Genomic DNA, 18,602 nt, shown 5'->3' with positions numbered 1-18,602 from the left:
GTGAGGAGGAGGTGACCCCTCCTCCCTCCATAGGAAATAGAAATTTACGGCCGCATGTACGGCCCCGCAGAGGCAGTGTGAATGAGCCCTAAATCACTCCATAAGAACACATTAACAGAACATTTATTGTTTTGTTTTAAGGATTTCTAATAAAAGTGAAGTTTTAATATAAAATGTCCAGTGGGTCTCAGTGAGGTCATATAGACTTGATTTGTAAATAATCTTCCAAATGTATGGTTGTAAATAATCTTCTGAATGTATACACATACAATATAATGGGTTATAAATTGGTGTATCAGTGTGAAGTTACTGTTGAATTGATTTATAAGTCTAAATAAGGTGGATGTATACCTTCCATTATGTTCCATTTGTTTCTGTAACTCCCTAAAAAGTGAAAAGGAGACATGAGAGGAGCATAGAACAATGTGGTATTCCCATCTTGGTTGTATTAAAACCGGTTTGCATGTCTCTGCCACATTTACATGATTCATCTACTTTTTGAAACTTATTTCAATCCCATATTACAAAACCTCCCCAATTACATTGCTTATTTATTATGATCTTGAAATGTTTTTCAAAATGTAGATCAAGTGCATTATCGTATTAATGTGGGCTAAGGGATTTATAAAAACAATGGGGCAGATTTATCAAGCTGTCTGAGAGTCAGAATATTTCTAGTTGCCCATGGCAACCAATGACAGCTCCCCTTTAAAATATTCATGAGCACTGGTAAAATTAACACTGAGCTATGATTGGTTGCCATGGGCAACTAGAAATATTCTGACTTTCAGACAGCTTGATAAATCTGCCCCAATGTGGCTCAGAGAACTCGGATGTTCATGCATCCTGCTAGTAGTCACCTGAACCATCTTAGTACTGTTTTTTAAATGTGTGTATAATTTCTCTTATTTCCTTTATATTATGGCATTTTACCACTAAAACCTGGGAAAACCTATTGACTCGCGTATAAGCCGAGGGTGGGAAATGCATTGGTCCCCATTATATAGCTTGTCGGACCCTGCCTCATAGTATATAGCCAGCACCTGCCTCCCAGTATAAAGCTTGCCAGCCCATATCCCCTAGTATATAGCCAGCCCCCTGCCCCAGTATATAGCCAGCAGCGGCAGAAGCAGGAAAGGTGTGTTTTGATATATTTTTTTACTCAAGTATAAGCCGAGTTTGCTGAAAAACTAGGCTTATACTTGAGTATACTTGAGTATTTATTCCGCTATTTATTGCGTTTATGGAGTTTCTAATCATGGTTCTTACAACTTAATCAATCTAACCACTACATTTCAACCAAAACCAGTGTCAGAAATTTTAATTAGACAATGTTCACCATACACATGTATGCTTGGCTCAGTTACTGTATCCATGTAGTTATTTTGTTTCTGTTTGATGCTGTTTCTACAGTCATTATATTTTCACATGATCTGTTGCCCTCTGGTTTTTATGTGTGTTTGTCAGATGTTTTTTATCACACACCGAAATACAAGTGCAATCATATTATGAGTAACGAAAGCTTTTATTGACAGTTAGAACAAGTTAATGCAGCAAGTCAATATTTGCAGTGTTGACCCTTCTTCTTCAGGACCTCTGCAATTCTCCCTGGCAGCTCTCAAATCAACTTCTGGACCAAATCCTGACTGATAGCAGTCCATTCTTGCACAATCAATTTGTTGATTTTTGTTTGTCCACCCATCTCTTGATGATTGACCACAAGTTCTCAAAGGGGGAGTTTCCAGGCCATGGACCCAAAATCTCTATGCTTTGTTCCCTGAGCCATTTAGTTATCACCTTTGCTTTATGGCAAGGTTCTCCATCATGCTGGAAAAGGCATTGTTGACTACCAAACTGCTCTTGGACGGTTGGGAGAGGTTGCTCTTGGAGGACATTCTGGTGAGAGAGCCGATTCCCTTGGCTGAGAAGCAACCCCACACATGAATGGTTGCAGGATGCTTTACAGTTGGCATGAGACAAGACTGGTGGTATCGCTCACCTTGTCTTCTCCAAACAAGCTGTTTTCCAGATGTTCCAAACAATCGGAAAGGGATTCATCAGTGAAAAGGACTTTACCCCAGTCCTCATCAGTCCACTCCCTGTACCTTTTGCAGAATATCAGTCTGTTTTCTGGAGAGAAGTGGCTTCTTTGCTGCCCTCCTTGACACCAGGCCTTGCTCATAGCCTCATAGTGCGTGCAGATGCACTCACATCTGCCTGCTGCCATTCCTGAGCAAGCTCTGCACTGCTGGTAGCCCAATCCCGAAGCTGAAACACTTTTAAGAGACAGTACTGGCGCTTGCTGGCCCTTCTTAGGGGGCCCTGGAGCAATTTTGGCAACAATGGAACCTCTCTCCTTGAATTCCTTGATCATACGATAGATTGTTGACTGAGGTTGTGAGATTTTTGACTCCTAGGGTGCGTGCGCCGGCTCACGAGGATTTAAAGGGCGAGCACACTGCTGATTGGTCCTGGCTATTCCAGGATATGGTTAAAAGCCGGCCTCTCCCAGAATTCCCTGCTGGATCTTCATGCCCTGTGCCATTGAAAAAACTTGTCTCCTTGTTTCCTGGTGCTTGTTTATTGATTTCCTGTTGTGACCCCGATTCCGTGTTTGACTTTGATCCACCTGCCTTGACCTGTTGCTTCGTCCCCGACTCCGTGCTGCCCGTCTTGACTTCCTGCCTATCCCTGACTACGATCCTCCCTAATGTCTTCCCTGCCACTGCGGACAAAGTCACACCTGTGGAACGACCTGGTGGTACCACGCTGCAGCAAGTCCAACCCGCTTTGCGGCAGGCTCTGGTGAAAACCGGGTGCCACTTAGATTCCGCTCTCAGGTGTAGGCTTATGTCATCGCCAGCAGTGGTCCAGTGGGTCCACTACCTCTGGAGCTTGACAGTGTGGTGGCTATAGTAAAAGCTATGACACACTCACATTTATTGTTCTGTACAAAAGTTTAGGCAGAGAATGCTACAGCTCATGAGGAAGCTAAGCATTCCTATCCACCTCAGTTCTCGGTTATCCTGCTTTCAAACAATAAGTTAATACAAGGTCCTTCCTCCTTTCTAATTTCACTATAGTTTATAGATGAAAATAGCTTGAATGAATATCATTAATTTGGCAGCTCATAACAACAGTGGCTCAAAAGTTGGTGTAGGAAGGAGGGTTTTGGGTTCATGGAGAACTGGACTGACTTTTCTGTCGGCTACAGGCTCTACAGTAGGGATGGGCTGCACCTCAATGGGGAGGGGGCCGCTGTTTTAGGGGAAAAAATGGCTAGAAGGTTGGAGGAGTGTTTAAACTAGAGACCTGGGGGGAGGGCAACTACACTTGTGCAGGGCAAATAGACAGTGTACATAGAGAGCTGGGAAGAGTCATAGTCCATGGGGGAGGAAGGGGGGCTGGAATGAGATTGGGGAATAAGGACAAAAGGAATACGGACAGGGAAAACCATATAAAGTGCATGTACACAAATGCCAGAAGCCTCACAAATAAAATGGAGGAACTGGAACTCTTGATGTTGGAGCGGAAATATGATATAGTGGGTATCAGCGAGACATGGCTGGACAGTAGCTATGACTGGGCTGTTACTATAGATAGTTATAGTCTTTTTAGAAAGGATCGTATAAATAAAAAAGGGGGAGGGGTTTGTTTATATGTGAATTCTTGCCTCAAGCCCGTCCTGCGAGATGATATGCTGATAAGTGAAATGAATGCGGCTTCAAAGCATGGTGAAGTACTTCTCATGGGAGACTTCAATTACCCAGATATCGACTGGGGGGCAGAAACCTGCAGGTCCTTCAAAGGCAGCAGGTTCTTGTCAACAGCAAAAGACAATTACCTGTCGCAACTAGTCCTGGAGCCAACAAGAAGGGGGGCACTGCTGGACCTTATCCTGACCAACAAACCTGATAGGGTATCAAAACTACAGGTTGGGGGGAACCTGGGGAATAGTGATCATAATATCATTGATTTTTGTATTACGCTTTACTAAGAGCATTAGTGAAGGGGCAACCAACACTCTAAACTTCAGGAGGGCAAATTTTCAGCAACTAAGGGAAGACCTTAAAGGCATAGACTGGGATAATGTTCTCAAAGACAAAAGCCCCCCCCAAAAATGGGACTTTTTCTCATATATTCTGAAAAAGTCCTGTGAGAAACACATACCTTATGGGAAAAAGCATAAAAGGAACAAGAAAAACCCTATGTGGCTAACTAGTCTTGTAAGGAAAGCAATAAGCGAGAAAGATAAAGCGTTTAAGGTGCTAAAACGTGAAGGTAGCGATGAGGCATTACAGGATTATAGAGAGAAAAATAAATCCTGTAAAAAGCAGATAAAGGCCGCAAAATAGAGACTGAGAGAAATATTGCCAGGGAGAGCAAAAATAATCCCAAATTATTTTTCAAGTATATAAATGATAAGAAACTAAAAACAGAGAGTGTGGGTCCCCTTAGAAATAACATGGGGGTCATGGTGGAAGGAGATGAGGAAAGGGCCAATCTACTGAATGTCGCCTTCTCAACTGTCTTTACCCAGGAAAATCCCCTGGTGGAAGACACAATGAGGAATAATGTAAATTCTTTTTATAATGTCAACAGTTTAACCCAGGAAGAGGTACGGCGCCGCCTCGCAACCACTAAGATAGATAAATCACCTGGGCCAGATGGCATACACCCCCGGGTTCTGCATGAATTATGTACGGTGATAGACAAACCGTTATTGTTAATATTTGAAGATTCACTGAGGACTGGTTATGTTCCACAGGAATGGCGCATAGCAAATGTGGTACCAATGTACAAAAAAGGATCAAATAGTGATCCTGGAAACTACAGACCCGTGAGTCTAACTGCTGTGGTGGGGAAAATATTTGAGGGGTTTATTAGAGATGCTATCCTGGAGTATCTCACTGTGCACAACCTTATAACCCAGCGTCAGCATGGGTTTATGAGAGATCGGTCCTGTCAGACTAATCTGATTGGTTTCTACGAGGAGGTAAGTTCAAGACTGGATCTGGGGGACGCTGTAGATGTTGTATATTTGGACTTTTCAAAGGCATTTGACACCGTGCCACATAAAAGGTTGGTATATAAAATGAGACTGCTGGGAATAGGAGAAAATCTGTGCATTTGGGTAAGTAATTGGCTTAGTGATAGAAAACAGAGGGTGGTCATTAATGGCACATTCTCAGATTGGGTTGATGTTACCAGTGGAGTGCCACAGGGGTCAGTATTGGGGCCACTTCTTTTTATTAATGACCTTGTAGTGGGTTTACACGGTCAAGTTTCAATATTTGCAGATGATACTAAGCTGTGTAAAGTAATAAATACTGAGGTCGATAGTTTAGCATTACAGAGGGATTTGTGGAAGCTTGAGGGATGGACAGAGAAATGGTTGATGAGGTTTAATGTAGATAAATGTAAAGTTATGCACTTGGGCCATGGAAACAAAAAGTATAATTATGTTCTAAACGGTCAATTACTTAGTAAAACTGAAGCTGAAAAGGACTTGGGGGTATTGGTGGATGGTAAACTTAATTTTAGTGACCAGAGCCAGGCGGCTGCTGCTAAAGCAAATAAAATAATGGGATGTATCAAGAGAGGAATAGATTCTCATGATAAAGACATAGTTTTGCCCTTATACAAATCCCTGGTCAGACCACACATGGAATATTGTGTACAGTTTTGGGCACCAGCGTATAAAAAGGATATAGTAGAGCTGGAACGGGTGCAGAGGAGAGCAACCAGGATTATTAGGGGAATGGGGGAACTAGAATACACTGACAGATTAAAAAATTTGGGATTATTCAGTTTAGAAAAAAGACGGCTGAGGGGAGACCTCATTACAATGTACAAATACCTGAACGGACAGTACAAGGATCTCTCCAAAGATCTTTTTATACCTCGGCCTGTGACCAGGACAAGGGGGCATCCTCTACGCCTAGAGGAGAGGCGATTTTACCATCACCATAGACAAAGGTTCTTTACTGTAAGAGCAGTGAGACTATGGAACTCTCTGCCGCAGGAGGTTGTTATGGCGGACTCTATGTACATGTTCAAGAGAGGCCTGGATGACTTTCTGGAGAGAAAAAATATCACGGGTTATGGGGATAAAACATTTATTTAATTCTTAAAGGTTGGACTTGATGGACTTGCGTCTCCTTCCAGCCTTATATACTATGATACTATGATACTACTATGACTATGAACAGCACACAAACACAAAAGTAAGCTAAGGCTTAAACTCAAATCTTTGCTTAGTGGTCAATGCAAAAATAAACTTTGAAAAATTATATTAACTTAGTGATAAAAAGAATGATTGTTGCATGACTATTTTTCGCCTTGAGATCGGGATATTGCGACGGAACTTTTATGCAATCACATATTCCACTGAATGGCGTAACCTGTGGTATTGAATGATGTATTATCAGCATTGTTAATCATCGCTATATTCTACTAATTTTATTTCTGTATTTTTAGGCAGATATGTTATTGCTGTATACATCTGAACCAAACAGCTTATGTTATGTGGAGACAGCTGATATAGATGGGTAAGAATTTCCACATATGACTTTCCTTTGTATTTCAGTTTTTTTTCTAGTGTTGCTAGGTCTGATTCACCCATCCCTGGCTGCATTATAGACTTGGCACTACAAATTGTACACCTGATGTTGGGATTAGTCAATGCAAATGCCTTAAAACATAGTTATAATTGTTTTAGCAGATTGTAAGCAATACCACTCATATTAATATCTGCTTACTCTGATGTACACCACAGATCCCTCATACCAGTACAGGTCACTGAATGATCCTGTAATGAAGAGATGAACTTACTTTTGACTGCCAACTTTTGGTGGGGATAACGGGATAACAAAAAGAAGTATTATGGGGAGTGGGGGTTAAACAGTGTATAGGTCCATAAACAGTGTGAGGACCATATAAGGGAACTACACTGTATCTAGACCACCAGATTATATTCTATCACTTGGGTCTCACAAGCCGGGATTACAATATAAGTGTCTGTGTGATGCCCAAATGTCACATGATGCTCACTCAAGAAATACTAGTTGGATATGGGCTGTCCTGGGCAGTGGGATGTGTATCCCAGGTTCCACTTCTATTGGCAGGATTGATGCAAGGAAAGAGGAGAGGTGAGATTTTTTGTAATATACAGCAACAAGAAGAGGAGAGGGTCCACAAGGTGAGGAGAAGAATAGGGGCCACAATTTTAGAGAGAGAAGGCGAAGGGCCACAATATAAGACAGGGAGGGGCCACAATGTGAGGAGAAGTAGGAAAGGGGGCATATAGTGAGGAGGAGAAGATAAGGTGCCATAATGTGAGGAGGAGGAAGAGGAAAGGGTCCAGATTGTGAAGTAGGTTGAGAAAAGCTACGATGTAAGTAGAAGAAGGTGAGGGGCCACAATGTAAGAGGAGGGAAAAGAGCAAGTTTTGGCATTATAAGTGAAGGAAGGTAAATAAAGTAGAAATCTACCATCAAAATCAACTATGATAAACTAGGGACAGTTACTCATAGATCCAGACAAACTACAATCTGGTTTTCAACCCATTCACTCCACTGAGACTGCCCTGACCAAAGTTTATGATGACCTAATGTCAGTCCAGGCAAAACATCACTGCTTTGTTCTCCTGTTCCGCACCTGCGCGATCAGTGCTCCGGAGCTGCACATGCGCAGACGGCAGGGTCGTCGGACGAGGGTGTGCAGTTACGAGGAGCTGCGCACCGAAGATTGTGGGTAGGAGAAGTCGCATAACAAAATATGCATATAAAGCTAATAAAACTTATCAAAAAGTGAGGGGACGTGAGGATTAGCCCTTAAAAGGGCTATCCTCACGTCCTATTGATACATCTACCGCCCGATCTACCTTTTTAGGTAGATTTGTGCTGGTAGGTACCCCAAATGTAATCTCTGTTCCATCAGCATCCCTCTATTACCATCTGCTCTTCTCACTACCCTATCCAGGACTTCTCCCACACATCTTCCCATACTCTCTACCAAAATGTGTCAGATTGTCCCCCACTTTCCAAACCGTCAAACATAACCTGAAAACCCACATGTTCAGGTTCACTTATGATGCAAATTAACTGCACTGTTCTATTTCCTCACCTCAGATCCCGCCCAACCCCCCCTCCCTTCCCGCATATAGATTGTGAGCCCAACAGGCAGGGTCCTCCTCTCTTTTGTCTCCTGATTGCTGTAGTTTTGTATTTTGTACTTGCTTTTTTTTTCTTAATGTAATGTATGTGAACCTCTTACTGATTGTATAGAACCATGGAATTAATGGTGCTCTTTAAATAAACTTTAACCATAAAAATAATCCAGACCCTGTGACTGAGGTAATCTTTTCAAATTTGTTATCCATGGCCTGCTTTCTTCTAATTATGCTTATGAGCCTGAAGGGCTCTGGTGGATGTTTCCTAAGTCCCTTGGTGCTGCAGCTTTACAGGCTGTTGCAAGCAGGTCTCCCCTCCCCCTGCACTTTCTGATGCCTAGATTACACAGGCAGAGGGAGGAGGGAGAGAGCTGGGGGTTGGGTTAGACATGTAATTATAGTGTATTGACAACATATTGGCGAGATTTATCAGAAGAGTCTGAGAGCAGAACTGTTCTAGTTGCCCATGGCAATCAATCAGAGCTCAGTTTTCATTTTCCCCCAGCTGCTTATGATTGGTTGCCCTGGGCAACATGAAAAGTTCTGCTCTGAGACGCTTCTGATAAATCTCCCAATTGACTTCCAGATATGCAAAATCAAAACATAGTTTACTATAATAAATATTATGTTCTGTGTTCTAAATACAAGCAAGGTATTCTTATAGATTTATATCTGGGGCTCAAAAACATGGCCGCCGGAGCAGCGCTGCATTAAGCTTTCGGCCGGATGCGACAACCTTCCGGTCCCCATACACAATGCTGTGTATAGGGACGGATAGGCGTAGCCGGCCACGGCCGGCCGGAAGCTGAATCCGGATACGGGAGGGCACCGGGAGGTAAGTACAGCTTTATTGTTTTAGTAACCCCGCTCCTGGCCACATATTTTTTTTTTTTTTTAAACTCGGACAACCCCTTTAACTGCTAGTGTGCTGCTCTTCTCTTTTGGTTAATGTACAGTTTAATGGCAATATGTCTGACAGTACTGTGTCTTTTGTTGATCTTTTAGGGAAACAAATCTGAAGTTCAAACAAGCCTTAATGGTGACACATAATAGTCTGTGCACGACTGAAGCCCTGGCTGCATTTGATGGTGAGCAGATTTGATATTTAAACTTAACCCCTAGGCGCACCAGGACGTTATAGTACGTCCCCGGCGCTAGATGCTTAGCGCACGGGGACGTTCTATAACGTCCTGCTTCTGGCACCGGCTCACGAACGGAGCCGGTACCAGAAGCAGCGGCTGTCAGCTGTCTAGTACAGCTGACAGCCTGCGCTAACACCCGCGATCGGAGCCGGCTCCGATCGCGGGTGTTAACCCCTTACACGCCGCGGTCAAACATGACCGCGGCGTGTAAGGGTGTTTGCGCTGTGGATCGGATCCCCCGTGCCGCTTACCGGGGGATCCGATCCACTTCTGGGCAGCTCCGAGGACTGGCATGTGCCCCGGAGCTGCCCAGTCTCCATGGCAGCCAGACCCCTTCCGGGTCTGGCTGTAAACTGTCTGAGCATGCGCAAGCTTGCTCAGACAGTTTACACTGCTCTACAATAAAATAGTATTGTAGAGCAGTGTATTGAACTTAAACCAGTGATCAGAGCATCACTGGTTTAAGTTCAAGTATGTAGAAGTAAAATTATGCAAAAACAGTTAACACATTATAATAAATAAAAAATAAATACATAAAAATATAAGCCCCTAAAATGTCACTTTCCCATAAAAACACTTAATAAAGTATAAAAAACACAAAAACACAAAAAACCCCGCATATTTGGTATTGCCGCGTCCGTAACAATCTGTATAATAAAACAGAATCATTACTGGACCCGCACGGTACACGCCGTAGAAAAAAAACCGCAAAAACGTTCCGAAAAAAGATAATTTTTAATTATACCCTATCAAAAAATGCTCTAAAAAGTAATTAAAAAAATGTTATGCACTCCAAAATAAGCCGACTAAAAAGAACAACTCTTCTCGCAAAAAATAAGCCCCTAACCAGATTTGTCAGCCGAAAAATAAAAAAGTTATGCATATGAAAAGATGGTGATGCTAAAATGAACAAGATTTTCTCCAAATTGGTTTTTATTCAGTACAATTGAATAAAATACACAAAACCCCACATATTTGGTATCCCTGCGTCCGTAACAATCTGTATAATAAAACAGAATCATTATTAGATCCGCAAAGTTAACCCCGTAAAAAACAAAACAAAAAAAAGCTCCAGAAAAAAGATCATTTTCAATTAATACCCTATAAAAATGCTCTAAAAAGGGATTTAAAAAATGTTATGCACTCTAAAATAAGACCACTAAAAAGAACAATCCTTCTCGCAAAAAATAAGCCCTTAAACAGATTTGTGAGGCAAAAAATAAAAAAGTTATGCATATGAAAGACGGTGATGCTAAAATTAACAACATTTTTGCCAAATTACTTTTTATGCAGTAAAAATGGGAAAAAAATAAAAAATCTATATAAATGAGGTCTTTTTGTAATCGTGGCGACCCATAGAATAAAAATAATATACTATTTTTATGGTATGGTAAACGGGCAAAAAAAAAAACCCATAAAAATCTTCCTGAAAAGTGATGATTTTCATTTCCTCCACCAACAAAGAGTTAATAAAATCTCACCAATTAGCCTATAGATTCCCCCAAATTACGTACCAGAAAAGTGCATCTCATGTGGCAAAAGAAATAAGCCCCTATAGGTCCACATTAAAAAAAAGAAAAAAATTATAGCCTGTACAATGTGACATAGAAAATCTGCTCTGGATGGCGCCTCCTTCCCTTCTATGCCCGGCCGTGCGCCCATACAGCAGGTCACCACCACATATGGGGTATCCGTGCACTCGGGAGGAATTGGGTATCAAACGTTGTGGAGCATTTTTTCATTTAATCCATTGTAAATGTTTAATTTTCCACCCAAAATGGGTGTATTGTGAAAAAATATTACAATTTGCAGACTGCACCTCCATTTTGTTTTAACCCCTATAAAACACATAAAGGGTTAACAAACTTCTTAAAAGTGGTTTTTCATACGTTGAGGTGTGTAGTTTCCACAATGGGGTAATTTACGAGTCTCACTATTATTTAGGCATCTCAGTGTCAATTAGAAGTTGAGCAGGTCCATCTAAATACAGGTTTTGGTGATTTTACAAAAAATGTGAAAAATGATACCTAAATTCTGAGCCTCATAACATTCTAGTAAAATATGTGGAATCTTAAAAAACCATGCCAACATAAAGCAGACATTTGGGAAATGTAAGTTATGAATTTATTTGGGAGCTATGACTATCTGCATCAAAAGTAGAGAATTTAGAACGTTGAAAATAAAGAATTTTTCCAAATTTTTTCCAAATTTTGTTTTTTTTCATAACTAAACACAAAAGATATCATCCAAATTTTTAAACTAATTTGAAGTACAATGTGTCACGAGAAAACAATCTAAAAATCCCCTGGATATCTCATAGCGTTCCAAAGCTATAACCACTTATAGTGACACAGGTCAGATTTGAAGAATGGGGCCGCGTCCTTAAGGCCAAAATAGGCTGTGTCCCCTAGGGGTTAATTGTTGTTGGTGGGTTGATGGTGTGTTATTGATCTGTGTAATGGGACTCTGTAGTTTTATAAACTGTGTACAATGTACCGATTAATATCACTACCTTCCTTGTACTGTTTACTCTATTCTATATCTTCTGTTTCTAGTCTCTGTATTGTACACTATAATTTACCACACTCAGGGTTAATATTAATAATATTTATTAACACACTAATAGTATACAATGTTAAACTCGGTATCCACAAACCCACAGAATCCAACCCACAACAATGCATATAAACACACACACACATATAGTGCCTGAGACTACATGGAACGGGGCACTTCGGATGTCCACATTTCTTCACTCCGTTGTTCCACGAGTGCCGGCACCTTTTACCTTCCATATTCCAGACCTTGGGCCCATTTGCATGCATCATCACAGCGTCCTCTGAACCTTTGGAGCAGACGACCGTGAGGAAGGAGGAATCGGCAAGCCACACGGGATAACTCTGCACAAAAGCGCTAAACTTAGCGCTACAAGGTGAGCGCATAAACCTGACACCACATACCTCTGTCATTTACACCAACCTACTACACTAGGAAAGGGCCTGTTTTGTCTCTTCTCTTCCCTTTCTCTCTCCCCCCTGTGACCGAGTTTTGACCCCGAAACACTCGAGGGTACCATACAGAGGGGATCCAAAACTATTTAACACACATATAATAATCCTTACACCTAACTATCTCTATTATTACAGAGAATGAAGGGGGACAGGGAGATTAACAGAGGAGATTAACAGGGGAGCCGGGGTACAGAGAGAACAGGGGGGCCGGGGTACAGAGAGAACAGGGGGGCCGGGGTGCAGAGATAGAGAACAGGGGGGCCGGGGTGCAGAGATAGAGAACAGGGGATCCGGGGTGCAGAGATAGAGAACAGGGGATCCGGGGTGCAGAGATAGAGAACAGGGGAGCCGGGGTACAGAGATAGAGAACAGGGGAGCCGGGGTACAGAGATAGAGAACAGGGGAGCCGGGGTACAGAGATAGAGAACAGGGGAGCCGGGGTACAGAGATAGAGAACAGGGGAGCCGGGGTACAGAGATAGAGAACAGGGGAGCCGGGGTACAGAGATAGAGAACAGGGGAGCCGGGGTACAGAGATACAGGTACTCAGCCAAATCCGGGAAGGTGCTTTAGTGTCTTCTCTGTGGTGATCCTCTTAGCTGGTGGTGATGGCAGATTCCTTCTCCTTTCCTAGTTGGTCTCCAGGGAAGATTTCTTCTCCTATCCTCCACTATCATCCCCTCATAAGTCTCTCCTCTGTCCCTTCCCCCCAAGATGGTGGACAACAGATGTATAACCCTTCCTATCCTGTATATCCAATACAGGATGTGTATTTAGTCACCTATCCAGCCCCCCTCAGGTAGAAATAACAGAGATCCTGGATTTCCATCCTGGCATAGAGGTGTGAAGTGTCTCTAGATAACTGGCCCCATGGAGTGAATGAATAATAAATAGGGGGTTGACATTCTGCTGTCCAAGGATACAGATATGTGAGATTGCCCTCACCACATCCTGAGTAAGAAAGCAGGTGTGTTCTTTCCCAGGGGAATGGAATATATATATATATATATATATATATATATTCAACGCCACCGGCAAAGGCGCCAGCGGCGTTTAAAAGACGGCGGCACACGGGCGCCGCCATCTTTTTTACGATCGCCGCGCCCCCGAACGTCATCGGGGCGCGCGATCGGTTGCCATGGTAGCCTCGGGTCTTCGTTTGACCCGAGACTATCTGGCATCTGCAGATTCGTTACAGTGAGCCAGTGGCTCATTGTAATGAATGTGCTGCAAAAATGCCATATATTGCAATACAGAAGTATTGCAGTATATGGTAGGGGCGATCTGACTATCTAGGGTTAATGTACCCTAGATGGTCTAAAAAATAGTAAAAAAAAAAATAAAAAAAAAAAAATATATATATATATATATATATATATATATATATATATATATATACACACACATACAAATACCTATTTACAGGCAGTCCCCGGGTTACATACAAGATAGGGTCTGTAGGTTTGTTCTTAAGTTGAGTTTGTATGTAAATCGGAACTGTATATTTTATCATTGTAACCCCAGCCAGAACTTTTTTGGTCTCTGTGACAATTGGATTTTAAAAATGTAGGGTTATCATAAGAACCAGGATTAACACTAAAGCTTCATTACAGACACCTGTGATAACTGTTACAGCTGATCATTGTAGCCTAGGACTAAAGTACAATAAATTACCAATATCCAGAGGTCCGTTTGTAACTAGGGGTCGTATGTAAGTTGAGTGTTCTTAAGTAGGGGACCGCCTGTATATGAGTAGACACTTCCCTTTACAATCTGCATGTATCTTTGTTTTTTCCTCATTTTTTCATGTTATATTTGAGACATTTTTTGGCACATTGGTCGATTTGCACAAAAATTGCATGACCCCCCCTCCATGTCCTCCTCACACAGTCTTCACCCCACTCTTTTACACAGCCTAAACTCTGTCTTGTCCACAGACTCATGTGTTCAACTTTCTGTAGCTAGCAGTTCATGACCCCCAATTACCCAAAGCATGCACATCTATGTCCACTGCTTTTTCAAAGTAGTAGACCAAAAGGAGTGTTAACGTATGCAAGACCACCAGAGTTGTTACATGGTGCCTTAACTGGCACTTAAAATTTGCTTATTATATTTAAAATATAGCATATACATACAGAAGACAAACATACATCAAAAAGGTCTGTGTGTAAATCGCCACCTGTGCTCAAGAGAATTGTGGAACGGTCTTACCACCTGTACATGTCGCCACGGGTAAGGAGTATCTGGGGGTCATAAATTCTCCCTCCACTATATCTGTACTCTAGCAGCCCCAATAAGGACTCCTGCCCTTACAAAAGTAGTACCCAGAAAGTATACCTTTAAGAGGCTACTCTGGCTCTGAAACAACTTGTTGTTTCAGGGCCAATGTATCCTCCTTAACCCCTTAACGCTCTGCGCCGTAGCTCTACGGCGCAGAGGTATAAGGGATGTATGAAGAGGGCTCACGGGCTGAGTCCTCTTCAAACAGAGGTGGGGGTTGTTACTATCGCGTGCGCTAAAATCCCAGAGCAGACACCAGTTAAATACCTGCCCAAGCCATGCAATCCCTGAAAAAGGCAAGCAGTCGGACAAAAGTGAACAGCGTAACCCTTAGTAAATGGTATTTTAAAGATTCATAGAAATATTTGAGTTGAGTAGAATGAAATTGTGTGCCATAGTGAAAGTCACGTTGGTCAATTTACAAAAAATGGGTCAGGGAATGTCAATATTATACAACATCTGAGATGAATATATCAAAATTGAAAAAGAAGAAAAGCAGATATGATGAAATAAATATGAAACGTTATTTAATTCAATGTCAAAGATAATATTAAAAACAATTAAAAAGTCCCTAAACAGGGAAACGAGACCAAGATCCCCCAGGAATGAGCTTACAATGAATCTTCACCAAATATACAATGTGACATAATACAATGCTATTGAGAGGTAGTAATGCAAATAAGGTGCAAATCTCTGCAATAAATAAGTCCCCTAGTGGGAATAAAGACAGAAATATAACAAATTACATTACCAAAAAATATAAGGTGCAAGACTGGAAGAACTGGGAGATCACATGTGCCCCACGCGTATCGCCCGCCAAGCGGGCTTCCTCAGGGGATAATGGGTGAGAACAACTCACCTCCTTAAATGGAGAACCGCTCTGTCAGGGCACGGACGCCGAGTAAAAGATACGCCCACTTCCGGTTAGAAAACCGGAAGTGATGTAAGTGTAACGTGTCATGCGTTCCAATTGGAAAAATATGTGTTCCACAGAAACAAAGGAGAGAAAGAGACTTCTGAGTTCGAGTAAAATGTGTAACAATTAGGTATTAGGTATTGAGACAAATGAGTGTAAACAAGTGCTGTAGCACAAAGGATGCGCCATTTAATGCGACAGTTAATGAGATTCAGTAGATTCACACCTAATAGCCAACATAGATCAGAATGAATACACAGATATAGATCAGAAAAATACACATAAGCATTATAAGTGCAGTCTAAAAAAAACCAGGATATAAATATGCAGTACATGACAGCACAAATGATATGTCTAAACACATATGGTGCAAGGTAAGTGATGAAAATTCACCTATAGTAAATGTGTTAGATCAAAATACCATTCAGATTATAAGATAAACATGTAAGCACTGTGAGTGCGATCAGCAAAGTACGAAAAATAAATCTAAATATTAACGCAACTAATGTATGAAGCGCTTATCATGCAGAGTAAGTGCTGAACGCGATCAGTGCCGGAAAGTACTAGTAAACCAAAGCAAGTAAATCAAGAAACGTCATCATGATGAAATAGGAAAGATTATGGCGCTATTCATAAATAAGAGCGCTTAACACCATACAAATAAAACTGCTAAAAGTCCTATATACCCAACAGAATTATGGTATAGTCCTAGGCAGCAACGAAAATGAAAATAAAAGTAAAAATGTCACCATCATTGTGCACTGTAAAATTGAAACAAGATAAAAGCATGTGAAAAACAAAATATCAAAGAGTGTATATTCAAAAAAAAATGTGCATAGCTAATTTAAGAGCTGTAAATTACTATTAAAAAGACGCCCACTGGTTGGTGCAAATAGATATCGAAATTACAGAGTTTAGACTTAGTATTGTATGAAAGAATTCATGTAGTGCAACTGATACCTAACACTGATAGTGCAGCTACACACATATGGCATACCTCCCAACTTTTGTGGAGGAGAAAGAGGGACAAAATGGCGGCGCGCGAAGCGCGCCGCGGCGATTTTTTTACCCACAGAAGCCACACCCTAGCCACGCCCCCTAACCACACCCCCTGGCCACGCCACTGCTCATACCTTCAACGCATCCACTGGCACCAATGTATATTTATGTATATAATTGGGGGGCATATTCCACTCCCCCTAGACAACGAGCATGCCCTCCTAGACAACGAGCATGTCCTCCCCTAGACAACGAGCATGCCCCCCCCAGACAACGAGCATGTCCTCCCCTAGACAACGAGCATGTCCCCCCCTAGACAACGAGCATGTCCCCCCCTAGACAACGGGCATGTCCGCCCCCAGACAACGAGCATGCCCCCCCCTAGACAACGAGCATGTCCCCCCCAGACAACGAGCATGTCCCCCCCAGACAACGAGCATGTCCCCCCCAGACAACGGGCATGTCCGCCCCCAGACAACGAGCATGCCCCCCCCTAGACAACGAGCATGTCCCCCCCAGACAACGAGCATGCCCCCCCTAGACAACAAGCATGCCCCCCCTAGACAACGAGCATGTCCCCTAGACAACGAGCATGCCCCCCCCTAGACAACGAGCATGTACCCCCCCCTAGACAACGAGCATGTACCCCCACCTAGACAACGAGAATGTACCCCCACCTAGACAACGACCATGTCCCCCCCTAGACAACGAGCATGTCCCCCCCCCCTAGACAACGAGCATGTCCCCCACCTAGACAACGAGCCTGTCCCCCCCTGTGGCTGCGTGCCCTTTTTTGTGTGTTTGTGTTATTTTTGTCTTCCAGGACCGTGCATGCTGTGGACTGCTTCCGATTCGAAGGATTACATCGATGACCGACAGTTCTAACAAATAAAATGGTCAACGAGGGTGTGTCTGCGTTTTTTGTTCAATAAAATTTTCTGAAAACGGTGTGATTATTTATTTTTTTGCGACACTCTTCATAGTTTGCCGTAGTAGTGGTGCCGGCTAGGTGACGGTGCTCATTACTAAGGGCTGGCCTTAGTGTTTGCCTTAATTTTTTTGGCAAATTCACACTAACGCCCATACCATTACCCCGGTACCCACCGCCACCAGGGGTGCCGGGAAGAGCCGGGTACAAACCAGTACCTGACCGTCTATAGATGGTCAGGTAGTGGGGCGGCTGCAGGCTGTTATTGTTGCGCTGGAATAGCCCCCTAACAGTGGCCTATCCCAGCTCAGTAATGGCAGGCTGCTGCTGCTTTTTTGTATCAGGCTGATTTGAAAAATAGGGGGCACCCCATGCCGTTTTTTCTTCAAATTTTTGACAAAAATATGCGTGGGGTCCCCCCTTTAAAGGGGGCTCCCAGGCTGTTTCCCCCATTTTTACAAAAAAATGGGGGGGGAAAACGGCATGGGGTGCCCCCTATTGTTCAAATCAGCCAGATACAAAAAAGCAGCAGCAGCCTGCTATTACTGAGCTGGGATAGGTCACTGTTAGGGGGCTATCCCAGCGCAACAATAACAGCCTGCAGCCGCCCCAACACCTGACCATCTATAGACGGTCAGGTACTGGTTTGTACCCGGCTCTTCCCGGCACCCCTGGTGGCGGTGGGTACCGGGGTAATGGTATGGGCGTTAGTGTAAATTTGCCAAAAAAATTAAGGCAAACACTAAGGCCAGCCCTTAGTAATGAGCACCGTCACCTAGCCGGCACCACTACTACGGCAAACTATGAAGAGTGTCGCAAAAAAATAAATAATCACACCGTTTTCAGAAAATTTTATTGAACAAAAGACGCAGACACACCCTCGTTGACCATTTTATTTGTTAGAAATGTCGGTCATAGACGTAATCCTTCGAATCCGAAGCAGTCCACAGCAGGCACGGTCCTGGAAGACAAAAATAACACAAACACACAAAAAAGGGCACGCAGCCACAGGGGGGGGACAGGCTCGTTGTCTAGGTGGGGGACATGCTCGTTGTCTAGGGGGGGGGGACATGCTCGTTGTCTAGGGGGGGACATGGTCGTTGTCTAGGTGGGGGTACATTCTCGTTGTCTAGGTGGGGGTACATGCTCGTTGT

At 42.9% G+C, this 18,602-nt stretch overlaps 1 protein-coding gene across 1 annotated transcript in view; it reads left to right on the top strand.

Moving 5' to 3' along the window:
* The window catches only part of LOC140121604 (phospholipid-transporting ATPase IK-like), a 671,195-nt gene that overhangs the window by 200,003 nt on the left and 452,590 nt on the right, over positions 1-18,602 (top strand). Inside the window, exons 8-9 of the mRNA XM_072141425.1 lie at positions 6,481-6,551; positions 9,179-9,261. Coding sequence (XP_071997526.1) covers positions 6,481-6,551; positions 9,179-9,261 — 154 coding nt within the window. The remainder of the gene's footprint in view (positions 1-6,480; positions 6,552-9,178; positions 9,262-18,602) is intronic.

Source organism: Engystomops pustulosus, chromosome 1 (assembly GCF_040894005.1).
Source record: "Engystomops pustulosus chromosome 1, aEngPut4.maternal, whole genome shotgun sequence".
Taxonomy (NCBI): domain Eukaryota; kingdom Metazoa; phylum Chordata; class Amphibia; order Anura; family Leptodactylidae; genus Engystomops; species Engystomops pustulosus.
Note: the sequence above shows the minus strand (reverse complement) of the source record. Positions and strands in the feature narration are given on the sequence as shown.